This window comes from Oncorhynchus tshawytscha, linkage group LG21, assembly GCF_018296145.1.
Source record: "Oncorhynchus tshawytscha isolate Ot180627B linkage group LG21, Otsh_v2.0, whole genome shotgun sequence".
Classification (NCBI taxonomy): Eukaryota; Metazoa; Chordata; class Actinopteri; order Salmoniformes; family Salmonidae; genus Oncorhynchus; species Oncorhynchus tshawytscha.
The window spans coordinates 34,839,540-34,858,080 of NC_056449.1; the positions used below are offsets into that span (position 1 = coordinate 34,839,540).

The 18,541-nt window shown below is 43.5% G+C and overlaps 1 protein-coding gene across 4 annotated transcripts in view; it reads right to left on the reverse strand.

The window, feature by feature from the left end:
* Window positions 1-18,541, reverse strand: part of LOC112220583 (glutamate receptor 3-like) — a 336,694-nt gene that overhangs the window by 45,865 nt on the left and 272,288 nt on the right. For all 4 annotated transcript variants that reach the window (XM_042303401.1, XM_042303400.1, XM_042303402.1 and 1 more), the window contains exons 9-10: window positions 9,363-9,473; window positions 5,196-5,402 (exon numbers count right to left, since the gene is read on the reverse strand). In XM_042303401.1, the coding sequence (XP_042159335.1) occupies window positions 5,196-5,402; window positions 9,363-9,473 (318 nt within the window). The remainder of the gene's footprint in view (window positions 1-5,195; window positions 5,403-9,362; window positions 9,474-18,541) is intronic.

Here is an 18,541-nt window from a genome sequence, read left to right on the forward strand (position 1 = left end):
TGTCTCTTTCTTTCTCTCGCTCTTTCTTTCTCTCGTTCTTTCTGTCTCTTTCTTTCTCTCGTTCTTTCTGTCTCTTTCTTTCTCTCGCTCTTTCTTTCTCTCGTTCTTTCTGTCTCTTTCTTTCTCTCGTTCTTTCTGTCTCTTTCTTTCTCTCGTTCTTTCTGTCTCTTTCTTTCTCTCGTTCTTTCTGTCTCTTTCTTTCTCTCGTTCTTTCTGTCTCTTTCTTTCTCTCGTTCTTTCTGTCTCTTTCTTTCTCTCGTTCTTTCTGTCTCTTTCTTTCTCTCGTTCTTTCTGTCTCTTTCTTTCTCTCGTTCTTTCTGTCTCTTTCTTTCTCTCGTTCTTTCTGTCTCTTTCTTTCTCTCGTTCTTTCTGTCTCTTTCTTTCTCTCGTTCTTTCTGTCTCTTTCTTTCTCTCGTTCTTTCTGTCTCTTTCTTTCTCTCGCTCTTTCTTTCTCTCGTTCTTTCTGTCTCTTTCTTTCTCTCGTTCTTTCTGTCTCTTTCTTTCTCTCGCTCTTTCTTTCTCTCGTTCTTTCTGTCTCTTTCTTTCTCTCGTTCTTTCTGTCTCTTTCTTTCTCTCGTTCTTTCTGTCTCTTTCTTTCTCTCGTTCTTTCTGTCTCTTTCTTTCTCTCGTTCTTTCTGTCTCTTTCTTTCTCTCGTTCTTTCTGTCTCTTTCTTTCTCTCTTTCTTAATGTCTTTCTTTCTTTCCTCCCCATCATGGCTTGTTACCAAAACACATCCTTGAAAGTGGTGATGGCGCTTTTCTACTATTAAAACGATGGGCTTTCTTTCTTTGTTAAAAAAACAACAGTATTCAGACACAAGTTACTGCTGCAGCTTGGGTGTAGCATACGGCGCAATGAACCAATCAAACAACAGCGTTTGTTTCCAGGCAGTGACTCATGAAGGACAGGTGTTAACCCATTGTGTTTCTACAACAACAACAAATACAACAACAACAACAACAACAACAACTGTGTAGAAGAAAAAAAACGTGATAAAGCAACATGAGGAGAGAAGGGTCAAACGGTGGGGATATACACCAATATAACACAATGAGCTACAACATAACCTCTTAATCCTAACGGTGTCCGTGGTAACGGTCAATCAATAGAGAAGAGAATACTCAGCCACGAAGAAAGTGTTTCAGAGCATCAGGGATGACCTTTGAAACACAACTAAGACAGCATTAGTTAACTGGTCAGAAGGTCACCCAAATTTAACTCTATCATTAGACTCTCCAGTTATAAATAACCTCAGTGACACACAGTGGATGATGACAGACATAAATAACCACACTGAGACATGGTGGATGATGACAGACATAAATAACCACCCTGAGACATGGTGGATGATGACAGACATAAATAACCACCCTGAGACATGGTGGATGATGACAGACATAAATAACCACACTGAGACATGGTGGATGATGACAGACATAAATAACCACCCTGAGACATGGTGGATGATGACAGACATAAATAACCACCCTGAGACATGGTGGATGGACAGACATAAATAACCACCCTGAGACATGGTGGATGATGACAGACATAAATAACCACCCTGAGACATGGTGGATGATGACAGACATAAATAACCACCCTGAGACATGGTGGATGATGACAGACATAAATAACCACACTGAGACATGGTGGATGATGACAGACATAAATAACCACCCTGAGACATGGTGGATGATGACAGACATAAATAACCACCCTGAGACATGGTGGATGATGACAGACATAAATAACCACCCTGAGACATGGTGGATGATGACAGACATAAATAACCACACTGAGACATGGTGGATGGACAGACGGGTGGATGGTGATTGGGCAGGGTGTTCTCTCTCCATCTGATAAGAGTGTGTGTGTGTGTGTGTGTGTGGGTGGGTGGGGGGTGAACGTTTCTCATTCAGAGGATAATTTCCCAGCGTTAGCGAGCTAAACCAGGAAATGACTACATCCCAAATGGCACTCCATTCCCTATATAGTGCACTACCCACAGGGCTCCTTTCAAAAGTAGTGCACTATGTTAGGGAACAGAGTACCATTTGAGATGTAGGCAATCTCTCCCGGCTGATGGTGGTAGAATTGAACAGATGAGGAAACCTAACCCTCATCCATTTTATATACAGCCCTCGGCCCTGCTCCTCCATCGTCGTCTCGGAGGGGCGGGAGTAAAGGGGATTCGTTTTGGAGGGTTTGAGGCATTTAACGGGGACTAGTGAGAAATGTAAAAGTGGGACTGAGCACACCAGAAGATACTGAGGTGAGAGGTCAGAGCCCGTATTCAGAAAGCTTCTCAGAGTAGGAGTGCCGGTTAAAGATCAGTTTAGCCTTTTAGACCACAGTGAACACAGGCCAAAACCTACATCAGAGACAAGGGGCCCAAACCTACATCAGAGACAAGGGGCCCAAACCTACATCAGAGACAAGGGGCCCAAACCTATATCAGAGACAAGGGGCCCAAACCTATATCAGAGACAAGGGGCCCAAACCTTCATCAGAGACAAGGAAACAAACCTACATCAGAGAAAAGGGGCCCAAACCTACATCAGAGACAAGGGGCCCAAACCTTCATCAGAGACAAGGGGCCCAAACCTATATCAGAGACAAGGGGCCTGAACCTACATCAGAGACAAGGAAACAAACCTACATCAAAGACAAGGAAACAAACCTACATCAGAGACAAGGGGTCCAAACCTTCATCAGAGACAAGGGGCCCAAACCTACATCAGAGACAAGGGGCCCAAACCTACATCAGAGACAGGGGGCCCAAACCTACATCAGAGACAAGGAAACAAACCTACATCAGAGACAAGGGGCCCAAACCTACATCAGATTCAAGGGGCCCAAACCTACATCAAAGACAAGGGGCCCAAACCTACATCAGATTCAAGGGGCCCAAACCTTCATCAGAGACAAGGGGCCCAAACCTACATCAGAGACAAGGGGCCCAAACCTTCATCAGAGACAAGGGGCCCAAACCTACATCAGAGACAAGGGGCCCAAACCTACATCAGAGACAGGGGGCCCAAACCTACATCAGAGACAAGGAAACAAACCTACATCAGAGACAAGGGGCCCAAACCTACATCAGATTCAAGGGGCCCAAACCTAATCAAAGACAAGGGGCCCAAACCTACATCAGATTCAAGGGGCCCAAACCTTCATCAGAGACAAGGGGCCCAAACCTACATCAGAGACAAGGGGCCCAAACCTTCAAGGGGCCCAAACCTACATCAGAGACAAGGGGCCCAAACCTTCATCAGAGACAAGGAAACAAACCTACATCAGAGACAAGGAAACAAACTTACATCAGAGACAAGGGGCCCAAACCTACATCAGATTCAAGGGGCCCAAACCTACATCAAAGACAAGGGGCCCAAACCTACATCAGATTCAAGGGGCCCAAACCTTCATCAGAGACAAGGGGCCCAAACCTACATCAGAGACAAGGGGCCCAAACCTTCATCAGAGACAAGGAAACAAACCTACATCAGAGACAAGGAAACAAACCTACATCAGAGACAAGGGGCCCAAACCTACATCAGAGACAAGGGGCCCAAACCTACATCAGAGACAAGGGGCCCAAACCTACATCAGAGACAAGGAAACAAACCTACATCAGAAATAAGGGGCCCAAACCTACATCAGAGACAAGGGGCCCAAACCTACATCAGAGACAGGGGGCCCAAACCTACATCAGAGACAAGGAAACAAACCTACATCAGAGACAAGGGGCCCAAACCTACATCAGATTCAAGGGGCCCAAACCTACATCAAAGACAAGGGGCCCAAACCTACATCAGATTCAAGGGGCCCAAACCTTCATCAGAGACAAGGGGCCCAAACCTACATCAGAGACAAGGGGCCCAAACCTTCATCAGAGACAAGGAAACAAACCTACATCAGAGACAAGGAAACAAACTTACATCAGAGACAAGGGGCCCAAACCTACATCAGATTCAAGGGGCCCAAACCTACATCAAAGACAAGGGGCCCAAACCTACATCAGATTCAAGGGGCCCAAACCTTCATCAGAGACAAGGGGCCCAAACCTACATCAGAGACAAGGGGCCCAAACCTTCATCAGAGACAAGGAAACAAACCTACATCAGAGACAAGGAAACAAACCTACATCAGAGACAAGGGGCCCAAACCTACATCAGAGACAAGGGGCCCAAACCTACATCAGAGACAAGGGGCCCAAACCTACATCAGAGACAAGGAAACAAACCTACATCAGAAATAAGGGGCCCAAACCTACATCAGAGACAAGGGGCCCAAACCTACATCAGAGACAGGGGGCCCATCAGAGCACCAGTTGTACTTTATGTCAATAGGAGACTGTAACATAATCAAAGACTAAAACATTGCAACATAATCAAGGACTAAAACACTGTAACATAATCAAAGACTAAAACACTGCAACATAATCAAAGACTAAACACTGTAACATAATCAAAGACTAAACACTGTAACATAATCAAAGACTAAACACTGTAACATAATCAAAGACTAAACACTGTAACATAATCAAAGACTAAACACTGTAACATAATCACATTGTTAATAAGACATACCTTTTCTCTTTCAACTGCTGGTAGAAAATGTTTAAACAAATGTTGCGTCCCAAATGTAACTCTATTCACAAAAGATTGTGCACTATATAGAGCCCTATGGATCCTGGTCATTAGTAGCACACTATATAGAGCCCCATGGATTCTGGTCATTAGTAGCACACTATATAGAGCCCTATGGATCCTGGTCATTAGTAGTGTACTATATAGAGCCCTATGGATCCTGGTCATTAGTAGCACACTATATAGAGCCCCATGGATCCTGGTCATTAGTAGCACACTATATAGAGCCCTATGGATCCTGGTCATTATTAGCACACTATATAGAGCCCTATGGATCCTGGTCATTAGTAGTGTACTATATAGAGCCCTATGGATCCTGGTCATTAGTAGTGTACTATATAGAGCCCTATGGATCCTGGTCATTAGTAGCACACTATATAGAGCCCTATGGATCCTGGTCATTAGTAGCACACTATATAGAGCCCTATGGATCCTGGTCATTAGTAGTGTACTATATAGGGAATAAAATGCTATTTGGGACGCATCCTTTGGTGAAGTACCAATGAACATCAGTGAGAGACTGAGAGACTGACTCCACTCACCCCATAGACCAGTTCCCCCACCATCCCGTTCCACGTCTTGGTGTCTGGATCCCGCGCACCGTACTTCCCGTCTGCTACTACTGACAGTTTGTATCTTATCCCCACATGTTTTGCAATTTCGGCAGCTAAATCGACACAGTAGCCTTCATATCTGTCATTCCCCTCCAGATTCATCTGGTGTTTCTTGTACATCACATAAGGGGCTTCCTGTTAATAGTCAGATCACACGCTGGTTTATTGTCACACACACACACACACACGTGCTCACCCCCCCCCCTCCCCCACACACACAGTCCCAAACCAGGAAGCAGCATCAACCAGCAGTCTCATGCAGGCATGCATGTGCAGATGACACACCACAGATGCATTGAAGTACATGCTGATAACAGCGGGATGACCAGCCAGGTAGTTGTTTTACCAAGCTGTGGTGGCCAGCGGACTCCCAGCCCTAATTCACCCAGCATCCTGTCTCTCAGCCTTAGGGAACCGTTGTGTGTGCATTTGTCTGTGTGTGTCTGCATGTGTGACAAACTAACAATCCAAGAGGACCACAGGCTTCTCACAGTGTCTGGCTAAGGTTACAATATGCCTTAATTAGAGATATGTGGTCTTCAACAGATGCTGGGTGTATTGGTAGGCTGGGTGTATTGGTAGGCTGGGTGTATTGGTATGCTGGGTGTATTGGTATGCTGGGTGTATTGGTAGGCTGGGTGTATTGGAATGCTGGGTGTATTGGTAGGCTGGGTGTATTGGTATGCTGGGTGTATTGGTATGCTGGTGTATTGGTAGGCTGGGTGTATTGGTAGGCTGGGTGTATTGGTATGCTGGGTGTATTGGTAGGCTGGGTGTATTGGTATGCTGGGTGTATTGGTAGGCTGGGTGTATTGGTATGCTGGGTGTATTGGTAGGCTGGGTGTATTGGTATGCTGGGTGTATTGGTATGCTGGGTGTATTGGTAGGCTGGGTGTATTGGTAGGCTGGGTGTATTGGTATGCTGGGTGTATTGGTAGGCTGGGTGTATTGGTAGGCAGGGTGTATTGGTATGCTGGGTGTATTGCTATGCTGGGTGTATTGGTAGGCTGGGTGTATTGGTAGGCTGGGTGTATTGATAGGCTGGGTGTATAGGTATGCTGGGTTTATTGGTATGCTGGGTGTATTGGTAGGCTGGGTGTATTGGTAGGCTGGGTGTATTGGTAGGCTGGGTGTATTGGTAGGCTGGGTGTATTGGTAGGCTGGGTGGATTGGTAGGCTGGGTGTATTGGTAGGCTGGGTGGATTGGTATGCTGGGTGTATTGGTATGCTGGGTGTATTGGTAGGCTGGGTGTATTGGTAGGCTGGGTGTATTGGTAGGCTGGGTGGATTGGTAGGCTGGGTGGATTGGTAGGCTGGGTGGATTGGTATGCTGGGTGTATTGGTATGCTGGGTGTATTGGTAGGCTGGGTGGATTGGTAGGCTGGGTGTATTGGTATGCTGGGTGGATTGGTAGGCTGGGTGTGGGTTAGCTCACAGTGGGGATGGGGGTGGAGGTTCATAAAGTAAACGGCCGTGACTCGGATCAGGAAGTGTTGCTGTATTATTATCTCAACATAATCATCAACAAGCACGTTTCATCAATCAATGTGCAAAGGGAGAAGGCTTTAATAATAATCATTCCAAAAAACTAAAACAAAAGGGAGACATTTTCATTCTAATCCCAAAAACTCAAATTAAAAATGACCTTGACAGTTAATAAATACATGTTTAAAACACCACCATGACGAGGTGCTTTTCTCCCCTCCTTTTTCAAACACTGGTGGTGGTGCAGCTAGCTCGTTGCTATGGTTTCATCATTACCCTACAAACACTGGTGGTGGTGCAGCTAGCTCGTTGCTATGGTTTCATCATTACCCTACAAACACTGGTGGTGGTGCAGCTAGCTTGTTGCTATGGTTTCATCATTACCCTAAAAGCACTGGTGGTGGTGCAGCTAGCTTGTTGCTATGGTTTCATCATTACCCTAAAAGCACTGGTGGTGGTGCAGCTAGCTTGATGCTCTGGTTTCATCATTACCCTACAAACACTGGTGGTGGTACAGCTAGCTTGATGCTCTGGTTTCATCATTACCCTACAAACACTGGTGGTGGTGCAGCTAGCTTGTTGCTATGGTTTCATCATTACCCTACAAACACTGGTGGTGGTGCAGCTAGCTTGTTGCTATGGTTTCATCATTACCCCTACACACACTGGTGGTGGTGCAGCTAGCTTGTTGCTATGGTTTCATCATTACTCTACAAACACTGGTGGTGGTGCAGCTAGCTTAATGTTATGGTTTCATCATTACCCTACAAACACTGTTGGTGGTGCAGCTAGCTTGTTGCTATGGTTTCATCATTACCCCTACACACACTGGTGGTGGTGCAGCTAGCTTGTTGCTATGGTTTCATCATTACTCTACAAACACTGGTGGTGGTGCAGCTAGCTTAATGTTATGGTTTCATCATTACCCCTACAAACACTGGTGGTGGTGCAGCTAGCTTGTTGCTATGGTTCCCATCATTACCCCTACACACACTGGTGGTGGTGCAGCTAGCTTGTTGCTATGGTTTCATCATTACCCTACAAACACTGGTGGTGGTGCAGCTAGCTTAATGTTATGGTTTCATCATTACTCTACAAACACTGGTGGTGGTGCAGCTAGCTTGTTGCTATGGTTTCATCATTACCCTACAAACACTGGTGGTGGTGCTGTTGGTGGTGCAGCTAGCTTGTTGCTATGGTTTCATCATTACCCTACAAACACTGGTGGTGCTGCAGCTAGCTTAATGTTATGGTTTCATCATTACCCTACAAACACTGGTGGTGGTGCAGCTAGCTTAATGTTATGGTTTCATCATTACCCTACAAACACTGGTGGTGGTGCAGCTAGCTTGTTGCTATGGTTTCATCATTACCCTACAAACACTGGTGGTGGTGCAGCTAGCTTAATGTTATGGTTTCATTACCCAACAAAAGAAGAGCTGCTGCTCACACAGAACCGACGACACCATTTGAGACAACACATAATTAGAGGGTTGCAAGTGGAGAGGCAATGGCTTGTTTGTTCTGTGCTGAACCTAACTCCCCTTCACCCTTGCTCGATTGTAAATGACCCCCACCCAGAGTTAACATAGTGTTTATCCACTGATGCTGTTATCCATTCTGAAGCCTTTAAATGCTTCCTTTTTAGAGAGAGAGAGGGAGAGAGATATTTCAGAATACAGATGTCATGTAATGCTTCCTTTTTAGAGAGAGAGAGAGAGAGGTAGAGAGAGAGAGAGAGAGAGAGAGAGAGAGAGAGAGACCTTTCATGAGTGTTCCTTTACTATTCAAAGGTTGTCTATAGCACAAGGTTATTACGACAGCTGACATTGACGGCCCCCTGAATTGTTTTGCATTCAGGGCAGGGAAAGACATTTCAAACACTTAATAATGAGCAAATATGGTAAAATATTAGTATGAATGGAATAATTCCCATTGCAGTCAACACTGCAGCCAGGAAATCTAAGCACACCTCTCTCCTTCCTTCCAAAGCAACTCACTGGAGGCTGTACACAGAACCAGCCCTCAGAGGAACAAAACAAAATAGATTAAAAAACAAAAATTACATTATAATTTTTATCCTCCCTCAAATGTGTTTTATTTTGGTTTGTCTTTGAGAAGCCATTGCAGTATCATCACCACAATCATCACAATTTCCTCCTCATCTTCCTATCCCAGATTGTCATTGAACCATTTACTTGATGAGGACAGACAAGACAGGTTCTACTTACGTACGGATGGCAGATGTTGGTTTGTATGTGTTTTCTATTAGATGGAGTCACAACTCAACCATTTACCCACTTACTCATGTATCATATAATACCAATATTGTGATGTCACTGCTACGACAGGCCACTGAAGTATGAGAATTCTAAATGCTTTGTCACCCACAAGGATACAGTTGAAACACTCTCTTCTCCTTACAGAGGGATCGACTGTTTCAACGTGTAGTGAGTGGATGCAAAGCAAACACAAAAAAGATGTGGTTCTGCCCAGCCCAGCCCAGGACAGAATGCATCAACCGGTTAGGCATCAACACCGCCGCTCGCGGCCCTGACTGGCAGAATACGTTGTGGTGAACAGATTTCAAAGTTGCCATGGAAAGTGTACCATAATAGTAGTGACCACAATCGTTCGGTTTTCCACAGAAGAAGACTCGTTGGCGACCACCTGTTGTTCTAACACATTTACTAATCGCTGGTACTCGTTCCAGTAGCCAATCTGAAACAGAGAAAACACAGGTTAGCATAGCAACCATAGAATTAGACTGAGTTCTATTCTTCTAATTCTATGTTAACAACATTCCCTGTGTTCGACCCCCCAACCACAACCCCCTCCCTCCCCTCCCCTCCACTATATAAAGGGTATAAACAGTTAAGTAGGAAGATTTTAGTAACACATTATAACTTCTTATGTGCGCTTATAACAGATACTTACACATTATAATTGCTTATATGTGCTTAATAACACATTATAAATGCTTATATGTGCTTATAACACGTAATAACACATTACTCGCTTTTAAGAAGTAATAAAAAAGAGCAACCTTATATAGATACTGGAGGTGAGCCTAAATCTACTGTCATTCCTCCGGTGTAGCAGAGTAGCCTTATAGATACTGGAGGTGAGCCTAAATCTACTGTCATTCCTCCGGTGTAGCAGAGTAGCCTTATAGATACTGGAGGTGAAACCTAAATCTACTGTCATTCCTCCGGTGTAGCAGAGTAGCCTTATAGATACTGGAGGTGAAACCTAAATCTACTGTCATTCCTCCGGTGTAGCAGAGTAGCCTTATAGATACTGGAGGTGAAACCTAAATCTACTGTCATTCCTCCGGTGTAGCAGAATAGCAGACAGCTGGTCTAATTTAAACCATCCCACATCCAGCTACACAGGTTGTAGGGTAAATAATTGATTTTGGGTTGTGTGAATGGAATACAGACTCAGTAATGAATCATAATGTTCTATGTGTGCTCGGGCACCTGCCTCTCTGCACTGCAGGTCTACTATCTTCATTTGATCCCTCTGTCGCGCAGAGAATTTTCCTGCGGAGCAGGAAATGCATATTCTAGCCATCTAAGATTTGTAATTTCCTCTTTAAAATGTCAGACTTGATTTATCCTAACAAAGCATGTGTCAACACCTAGAAAAATGTACATTAATTATAAAAACAAGTGGTCACGGTCCAAACCATGTGAAGGATCAAGGAGGTTGAGATAATTATCATAATTATGCCTCATTGGGTTAATCCTTCACATGGTTTTTGAACTCTACAGATATTTTCTCTCCAATGCACCGGCCACCTTTCATTCTAGCCTGAGCGCAATCCCTCATCTTGGCTATCTACATGAATTATAATCCACGCAATAATTCACACTTCCTGTTGCTGCAGGATTATTTTCCTGCTGTAACAAACTGTCTCAAATTAAGATCATACATACAGTGCCTTGCGAAAGTATTCGGCCCCCTTGAACTTTGCGACCTTTTGCCACATTTCAGGCTTCAAACATAAAGATATAAAACTGTATTTTTTTTGTGAAGAATCAACAACAAGTGGGACACAATCATGAAGTGGAACGACATTTATTGGATATTTCAAACTTTTTTAACAAATCAAAAACTGAAAAATTGGGCGTGCAAAATTATTCAGCCCCTTTACTTTCAGTGCAGCAAACTCTCTCCAGAAGTTCAGTGAGGATCTCTGAATGATCCAATGTTGACCTAAATGACTAATGATGATAAATACAATCCACCTGTGTGTAATCAAGTCTCCGTATGAATGCACCTGCACTGTGATAGTCTCAGAGGTCCGTTAAAAGCGCAGAGAGCATCATGAAGAACAAGGAACACACCAGGCAGGTCCGAGATACTGTTGTGAAGAAGTTTAAAGCCGGATTTGAATACAAAAAGATTTCCCAAGCTTTAAACATCCCAAGGAGCACTGTACAAGCAATAATATTGAAATGGAAGGATTATCAGACCACTGCAAATCTACCAAGACCTGGCCGTCCCTCTAAACTTTCAGCTCATACAAGGAGAAGACTGATCAGAGATGCAGCCAAGAGGCCCATGATCACTCTGGATGAACTGCAGAGATCTACAGCTGAGGTGGGAGACTCTGTCCATAGGACAACAATCAGTCGTATATTGCACAAATGGCCTTTATGGAAGAGTGGCAAGAAGAAAGCCATTTCTTAAAGATATCCATAAAAAGTGTTGTTTAAAGTTTGCCACAAGCCACCTGGGAGACACACCAAACTTGTGGAAGAAGGTGCTCTGGTCAAATGAAACCAAAATTGAACTTTTTGGCAACAATGCAAAACGTTATGTTTGGCGTAAAAGCAACACAGCTCATCACCCTGAACACATCATCCCCACTGTCAAACATGGTGGTGGCAGCATCATGGTTTGGGCCTGCTTTTCTTCAGCAGGGACAGGGAAGATGGTTAAAATTGATGGGAAGATGGATGGAGCCAAATACAGGATCATTCTGGAAGAAAACCTGATGGAGTCTGCAAAAGACCTGAGACTGGGATGGAGATTTGTCTTCCAACAAGACAATGATCCAAAACATAAAGCGAAATCTACAATGGAATGGTTCAAAAATAAACATATCCAGGTGTTAGAATGGCCAAGTCAAAGTCCAGACCTGAATCCAATCGAGAATCTGTGGAAAGAACTGAAAACTGCTGTTCACAAATGCTCTCCATCCAACCTCACTGAGCTCGAGCTGTTTTGCAAGGAGGAATGGGAAAAAATGTCAGTCTCTCGATGTGCAAAAACTGATAGAGACATACCCCAAGCGACTTACAGCTGTAATCGCAGCAAAAGGTGGCGCGACAAAGTATTAACTTAAGGGGGCTGAATAATTTTGCACGCCCAATTTTTCAGTTTTTGATTTGTTAAAAAAGTATGCAATATCCAATAAATGTCGTTCCACTTCATGATTGTGTCCCACTTGTTGTTGATTCTTCACAAAAAAATACAGTTTTATATCTTTATGTTTGAAGCCTGAAATGTGGCAAAAGTTCGCAAAGTTCAAGGGAACCGAATACTTTCGCAAGGCACTGTATGTATGTATTCCTGCCACTGCAGCTATATACTATTATACTATTATACTGCAGTTTAAGCTGTACATCAATACCTTCTACTGCAGCTATATACTATTATACTATTATACTGCAGTTTAAGTTGTACATCAATACCTTCTAGTGCAGCTATATAATATTATACTATTATATTGCAGTTTAACTTGAACATCAATACCTTCTACTGCAGCTATATACTATTATACTATTATACTGCAGTTTAAGTTGTACATCAATACCTTCTAGTGCAGCTATATAATATTATACTATTATATTGCAGTTTAACTTGAACATCAATACCTTCTACTGCAGCTATATACTATTATACTATTATACTGCAGTTTAAGTTGTACATAAATACCTTCTAGTACAGCTATATAATATTATAATATTATACTGCAGTTTAAGTTGTACATCAATACCTTCTACTGCAGCTATATACTATTATACTGCAGTTTAAGTTGTACATCAATACCTTCTAGTGCAGCTATATAATATTATACTATTATATTGCAGTTTAACTTGAACATCAATACCTTCTACTGCAGCTATATACTATTATACTGCAGTTTAAGTTGGTCATCAATACCTTCTACTGCAGCTATATACTATTATACTGCAGTTTAAGTTGTACATCAACACCTTCTAGTGCAGCTATATAATATTATACTATTATATTGCAGTTTAACTTGAACATCAATACCTTCTACTGCAGCTATATACTATTATACTGCAGTTTAAGTTGGTCATCAATACCTTCTACTGCAGCTATATACTATTATACTGCAGTTTAAGTTGTACATCAACACCTTCTACTGCAGCTATATACTATTATACTGCAGTTTAAGTTGGTCATCAATACCTTCTACTGCAGCTATATACTATTATACTGCAGTTTAAGTTGTACATCAACACCTTCTACTGCAGCTATATACTATTATACTGCAGTTTAAGTTGTACATCAATACCTTCTACTGCAGCTATATACTATTATACTGCAGTTTAAGTTGTACATCAATACCTTCTACTGCAGCTATATACTATTATACTGCAGTTTAAGTTGTACATCAATACCTTCTACTGCAGCTATATACTATTATACTGCAGTTTAAGTTGTACATCAATACCTTCTACTGCAGCTATATACTATTCTTGTGATCAAGACAGGAGCTGATGGTGGACTACAGGAAAAGGAGGGCCGAACAGGATCTTTCACATCGACGGGGCAGAAGTGGAACGGGTCAAGAGTTTCAAGTTCCTTGGTGTCCACATCAACAAGAAAGGAACATGTTCCAAACACACCAAGACAGTCCTACTATAACCAGCATACTGGTTGGTGTACAGGTGGGAGATATACTGGTTGGTGTACAGGTGGGAGATATACTGGTTGGTGTACAGGTGGGAGATATACTGGTTGGTGTACAGGTGGGAGATATACTGGTTGGTGTACAGGTGGGAGATATACTGGTTGGTGTACAGGTGGGAGATATACTGGTTGGTGTACAGGTTGGAGACATACTGGTTGGTAGCCAGTTGAATGGATTCTATATAGTGCACTACATTTGACCAGGGACCATAGGATAGTGTATAGTGTAGAAGGGTAGTGTATAGTGTATAGTGTAGTGTATAGTGTATAGTGTAGTGTATAGTGTAGCAGAGTAGTTTATAGTGTAGCAGGGTAGTGTATAGTGTAGCAGGGTAGTGTATAGTGTAGCAGGGTAGTGTATAGTGTAGCAGGGTAGTGTATAGTGTAGCAGGGTAGCAGGGTAGTGTATAGTGTAGCAGGGTAGTGTATAGTGTATAGTGTATAGTGTAGCAGGGTAGTGTATAGTGTAGCAGGGTAATGTATAGTGTAGCAGGGTAGTGTATAGTGTAGCAGGGTAGTGTATAGTGTATACTGTAGCAGGGTAGTGTATAGTGTAGCAGGGTAGTGTATACTGTAGCAGGGTAGAGTATAGTGTAGCAGGGTAGTGTATAGTGTAGCAGGGTAGTGTATAGTGTAGCAGGGTAGTGTATAGTGTAGCAGGGTAGTGTATAGTGTATAGTGTAGTGTATAGTGTATAGTGTAGTGTATAGTGTAGCAGGGTAGTGTATAGTGTAGCAGGGTAGTTTATAGTGTAGCAGGGTAGTGTATAGTGTAGCAGGGTAGTGTATAGTGTAGCAGGGTAGTGTATAGTGTAGCAGGGTAGTGTATAGTGTAGCAGGGTAGCAGGGTAGTGTATAGTGTAGCAGGGTAGTGTATAGTGTATAGTGTATAGTGTAGCAGGGTAGTGTATAGTGTAGCAGGGTAATGTATAGTGTAGCAGGGTAGTGTATAGTGTAGCAGGGTAGTGTATAGTGTATACTGTAGCAGGGTAGTGTATAGTGTAGCAGGGTAGTGTATACTGTAGCAGGGTAGAGTATAGTGTAGCAGGGTAGTGTATAGTGTAGCAGGGTAGTGTATAGTGTAGCAGGGTAGTGTATAGTGTAGCAGGGTAGTGTATAGTGTATAGTGTAGCAGGGCAGTGTATAGTGTATAGTGTAGCAGGGTAGTGTATAGTGTAGCAGGGTTGTGTATAGTGTAGCAGGGTAGTGTATAGTGTAGCAGGGTAGTGTATAGTGTAGCAGGGTAGTGCATAGTGTAGCAGGGTAGTGTATAGTGTAGCAGGGTAGTGTATAGTGTAGCAGGGTAGTGTATAGTGTATAGGGTAGTGTATAGTGTATAGTGTAGCAGGGTAGTGTATAGTGTAGCAGGGTAGTGTATAGTGTATAGTGTAGCAGGGTAGTGTATAGTGTATAGTGTAGTGTATAGTGTAGCAGGGTAGTGTATAGTGTAGCAGGGTAGTGTATAGTGTAGCAGGGTAGTGTATAGTGTAGCAGGGTAGTGTATAGTGTAGTGGGGTGGTGTATAGTGTAGCAGGGTAGTGTATAGTGTATAGTGTAGCAGGGTAGTGTATAGTGTATAGTGTATAGTGTAGTGTATAGTGTAGCAGGGTAGTGTATAGTGTATAGTGTAGTGTATAGTGTAGCAGGGTAGTGTATAGTGTAGCAGGGTAGTGTATATTGTAGCAGGGTAGTGTATAGTGTAGCAGGGTAGTGTATAGTGTATAGTGTAGCAGGGTAGTGTATAGTGTATAGTGTAGCAGGGTAGTGTATAGTGTAGCAGGGTAGTGTATAGTGTATAGTGTATAGTGTAGCAGGGTAGTGTATAGTGTAGCAGGGTAGTGTATAGTGTAGCAGGGTAGTGTATAGTGTATAGTGTATAGTGTAGTGTATATTGTAGCAGGGTAGTGTATAGTGTAGCAGGGTAGTGTATAGTGTATAGTGTAGCAGGGTAGTGTATAGTGTAGCAGGGTAGTGTATAGTGTAGCAGGGTAGTGTATAGTGTATAGTGTATAGTGTAGCAGGGTAGTGTATAGTGTAGCAGGGTAGTGTATAGTGTAGCAGGGTAGTGTATAGTGTATAGTGTATAGTGTAGTGTATAGTGTAGCAGGGTAGTGTATAGTGTAGCAGGGTAGTGTATAGGGTAGCAGGGTAGTGTATAGTGTAGCAGGGTAGTGTATAGTGTAGCAGGGTAGTGTATAGTGTATAGTGTAGCAGGGTAGTGTATAGTGTATAGTGTAGTGTATAGTGTAGCAGGGTAGTGTATAGTGTATAGTGTAGTGTATAGTGTAGCAGGGTAGTGTATAGTGTAGCAGGGTAGTGTATAGTGTAGCAGGGTAGTGTATAGTGTAGCAGGGTAGTGTATAGTGTATAGTGTAGCAGGGTAGTGTATAGTGTATAGTGTAGCAGGGTAGTGTATGGTGTAGCAGGGTAGTGTATAGTGTGTAGTGTATAGTGTAGTAGGGTAGTGTGTAGTGTAGCAGGGTAGTGTATAGTGTAGCAGGGTAGTGTGTAGTGTATAGTGTAGCAGGGTAGTGTATAGTGTAGCAGGGTAGTGTATAGTGTAGCAGGGTAGTGTATAGTGTAGCAGGGTAGTGTATAGTGTAGCAGGGTAGTGTATAATGTAGCAGGGTAGTGTATAGTGTAGCAGGGTAGTGTATAGTGTAGCAGGGTAGTGTATAGTGTATAGTGTATAGTGTAGTGTATAGTGTAGCAGGGTAGTGTATAGTGTAGCAGGGTAGTGTATAGTGTATAGTGTATAGTGTAGCAGGGTAGTGTATAGTGTAGCAGGGTAGTGTATAGTGTAGCAGGGTAGTGTATAGTGTATAGTGTATAGTGTAGTGTATAGTGTAGCAGGGTAGTGTATAGTGTAGCAGGGTAGTGTATAGGGTAGCAGGGTAGTGTATAGTGTAGCAGGGTAGTGTATAGTGTAGCAGGGTAGTGTATAGTGTATAGTGTAGCAGGGTAGTGTATAGTGTATAGTGTAGTGTATAGTGTAGCAGGGTAGTGTATAGTGTATAGTGTAGTGTATAGTGTAGCAGGGTAGTGTATAGTGTAGCAGGGTAGTGTATAGTGTAGCAGGGTAGTGTATAGTGTATAGTGTAGCAGGGTAGTGTATAGTGTATAGTGTAGCAGGGTAGTGTATGGTGTAGCAGGGTAGTGTATAGTGTGTAGTGTATAGTGTAGTAGGGTAGTGTGTAGTGCAGCAGGGTAGTGTATAGTGTAGCAGGGTAGTGTGTTGTGTATAGTGTAGCAGGGTAGTGTATAGTGTAGCAGGGTAGTGTATAGTGTAGCAGGGTAGTGTATAGTGTAGCAAGGTAGTGTATAGTGTAGCAGGGTAGTGTATAGTGTAGCAGGGTAGTGTATAGTGTAGCAGGGTAGTGTATAGTGTAGCAGGGTAGTGTATAGTGTAGCAGGGTAGTGTATAGTGTAGCAGGGTAGTGTATAGTGTAGCAGGGTAGTGTATAGTGTAGCAGGGTAGTGTATAGTGTATAGTGTAGCAGGGTAGTGTATAGTGTAGCAGGGTAGTGTATAGTGCAGCAGGGTAGTGCTGTGACAGCAAAGTCTGTGTGTGTGTGTCATCAGATGACACATTTCTCTCTTTCTTTCACTTTCACTTTCACTCTCTCTTTCTCTTTCTCTCTCTCTCTCTCTGATGCTCTCTCTCTCTCTCTGATTCTCTCTCTTTCCTCCCCCTGTCTCTATCCGGCTGTGAGGGGTAAGACACCAGAGCTGTGAGAGGTAAGACACCATGGCTGTGAGGGGTAAGACACCATGGCTGTGAGGGGTAAGACACCAGGGCTGTGAGGGGTAAGACACCAGGGCTGTGAGGAGTAAGACACCAGGGCTGCGAGGGGTAAGACACCAGGGCTGTGAGGGGTAAGACAGCCAGGGCTGCGAGGGGTAAGACACCAGGGCTGTGAGGGGTAAGACACCAGGGCTGTGAGGGGTAAGACACCAGGGCTGTGAGGGTAAGACACCAGGGCTGTGAGGAGTAAGACACCAGGGCTGCGAGGGGTAAGACACCAGGGCTGTGAGGGGTAAGACAGCCAGGGCTGCGAGGGGTAAGACACCAGGGCTGTGAGGGGTAAGACACCAGGGCTGTGAGGGGTAAGACACCAGGGCTGTGAGGGGTAAGACACCATGGCTGTGAGGGGTTAGACACCAGGGTTGCGAGGGGTAAGACACCAGGGCTGCGAGGGGTAAGACACCATGGCTGTGCGGGTCAAGACACCAGGGCTGTGAGGGGTAAGACACCAGGGCTGTGAGGGTTAAGACACCAGGGCTGTGGGGCATTAATTGGTGGTGTATTGTGCATGGAAGGCAGCCAGCAGGTTTAACTACACACCGTGCAGTGATCTAAGCTCACAGTCGTCTAGCACTGTCACGTGTTAGATTAAATGGTTCCTAGCAAGTGTTGGAACTGGTTCATGTAGAAGAACAAAGTTATTTGAGGAACAGAACCCGGATCGTAAACCAAAGTGATCTATACTGTTCCGGAACAGAACCGTTATTTTAAAAGCGTTTAACAACTGTTAACTTCTTGGATATAGGGGGCGCCCTTTTAATTTATGGATAAAAAAACGTGCCCGTTTTAAGCGCAATATTTTGTCACGAAAAGATGCTCGACTATGCATATAATTGGCAGCTTTGGAAAGAAAACACTCTAAGGTTTCCAAAACTGCAAAGATATTATCTGTGAGTGCCACAGAACTCATGCTACAGGCGAAACCAAGATGAAACTTCAACCAGGAAATGGGCAGAATTTTTGAAGCTCTGTTTTCCATTGTCTCCTTATGTGGCTGTGAATGCGCCGGGAATGAGCCTGCCCTTTCTATC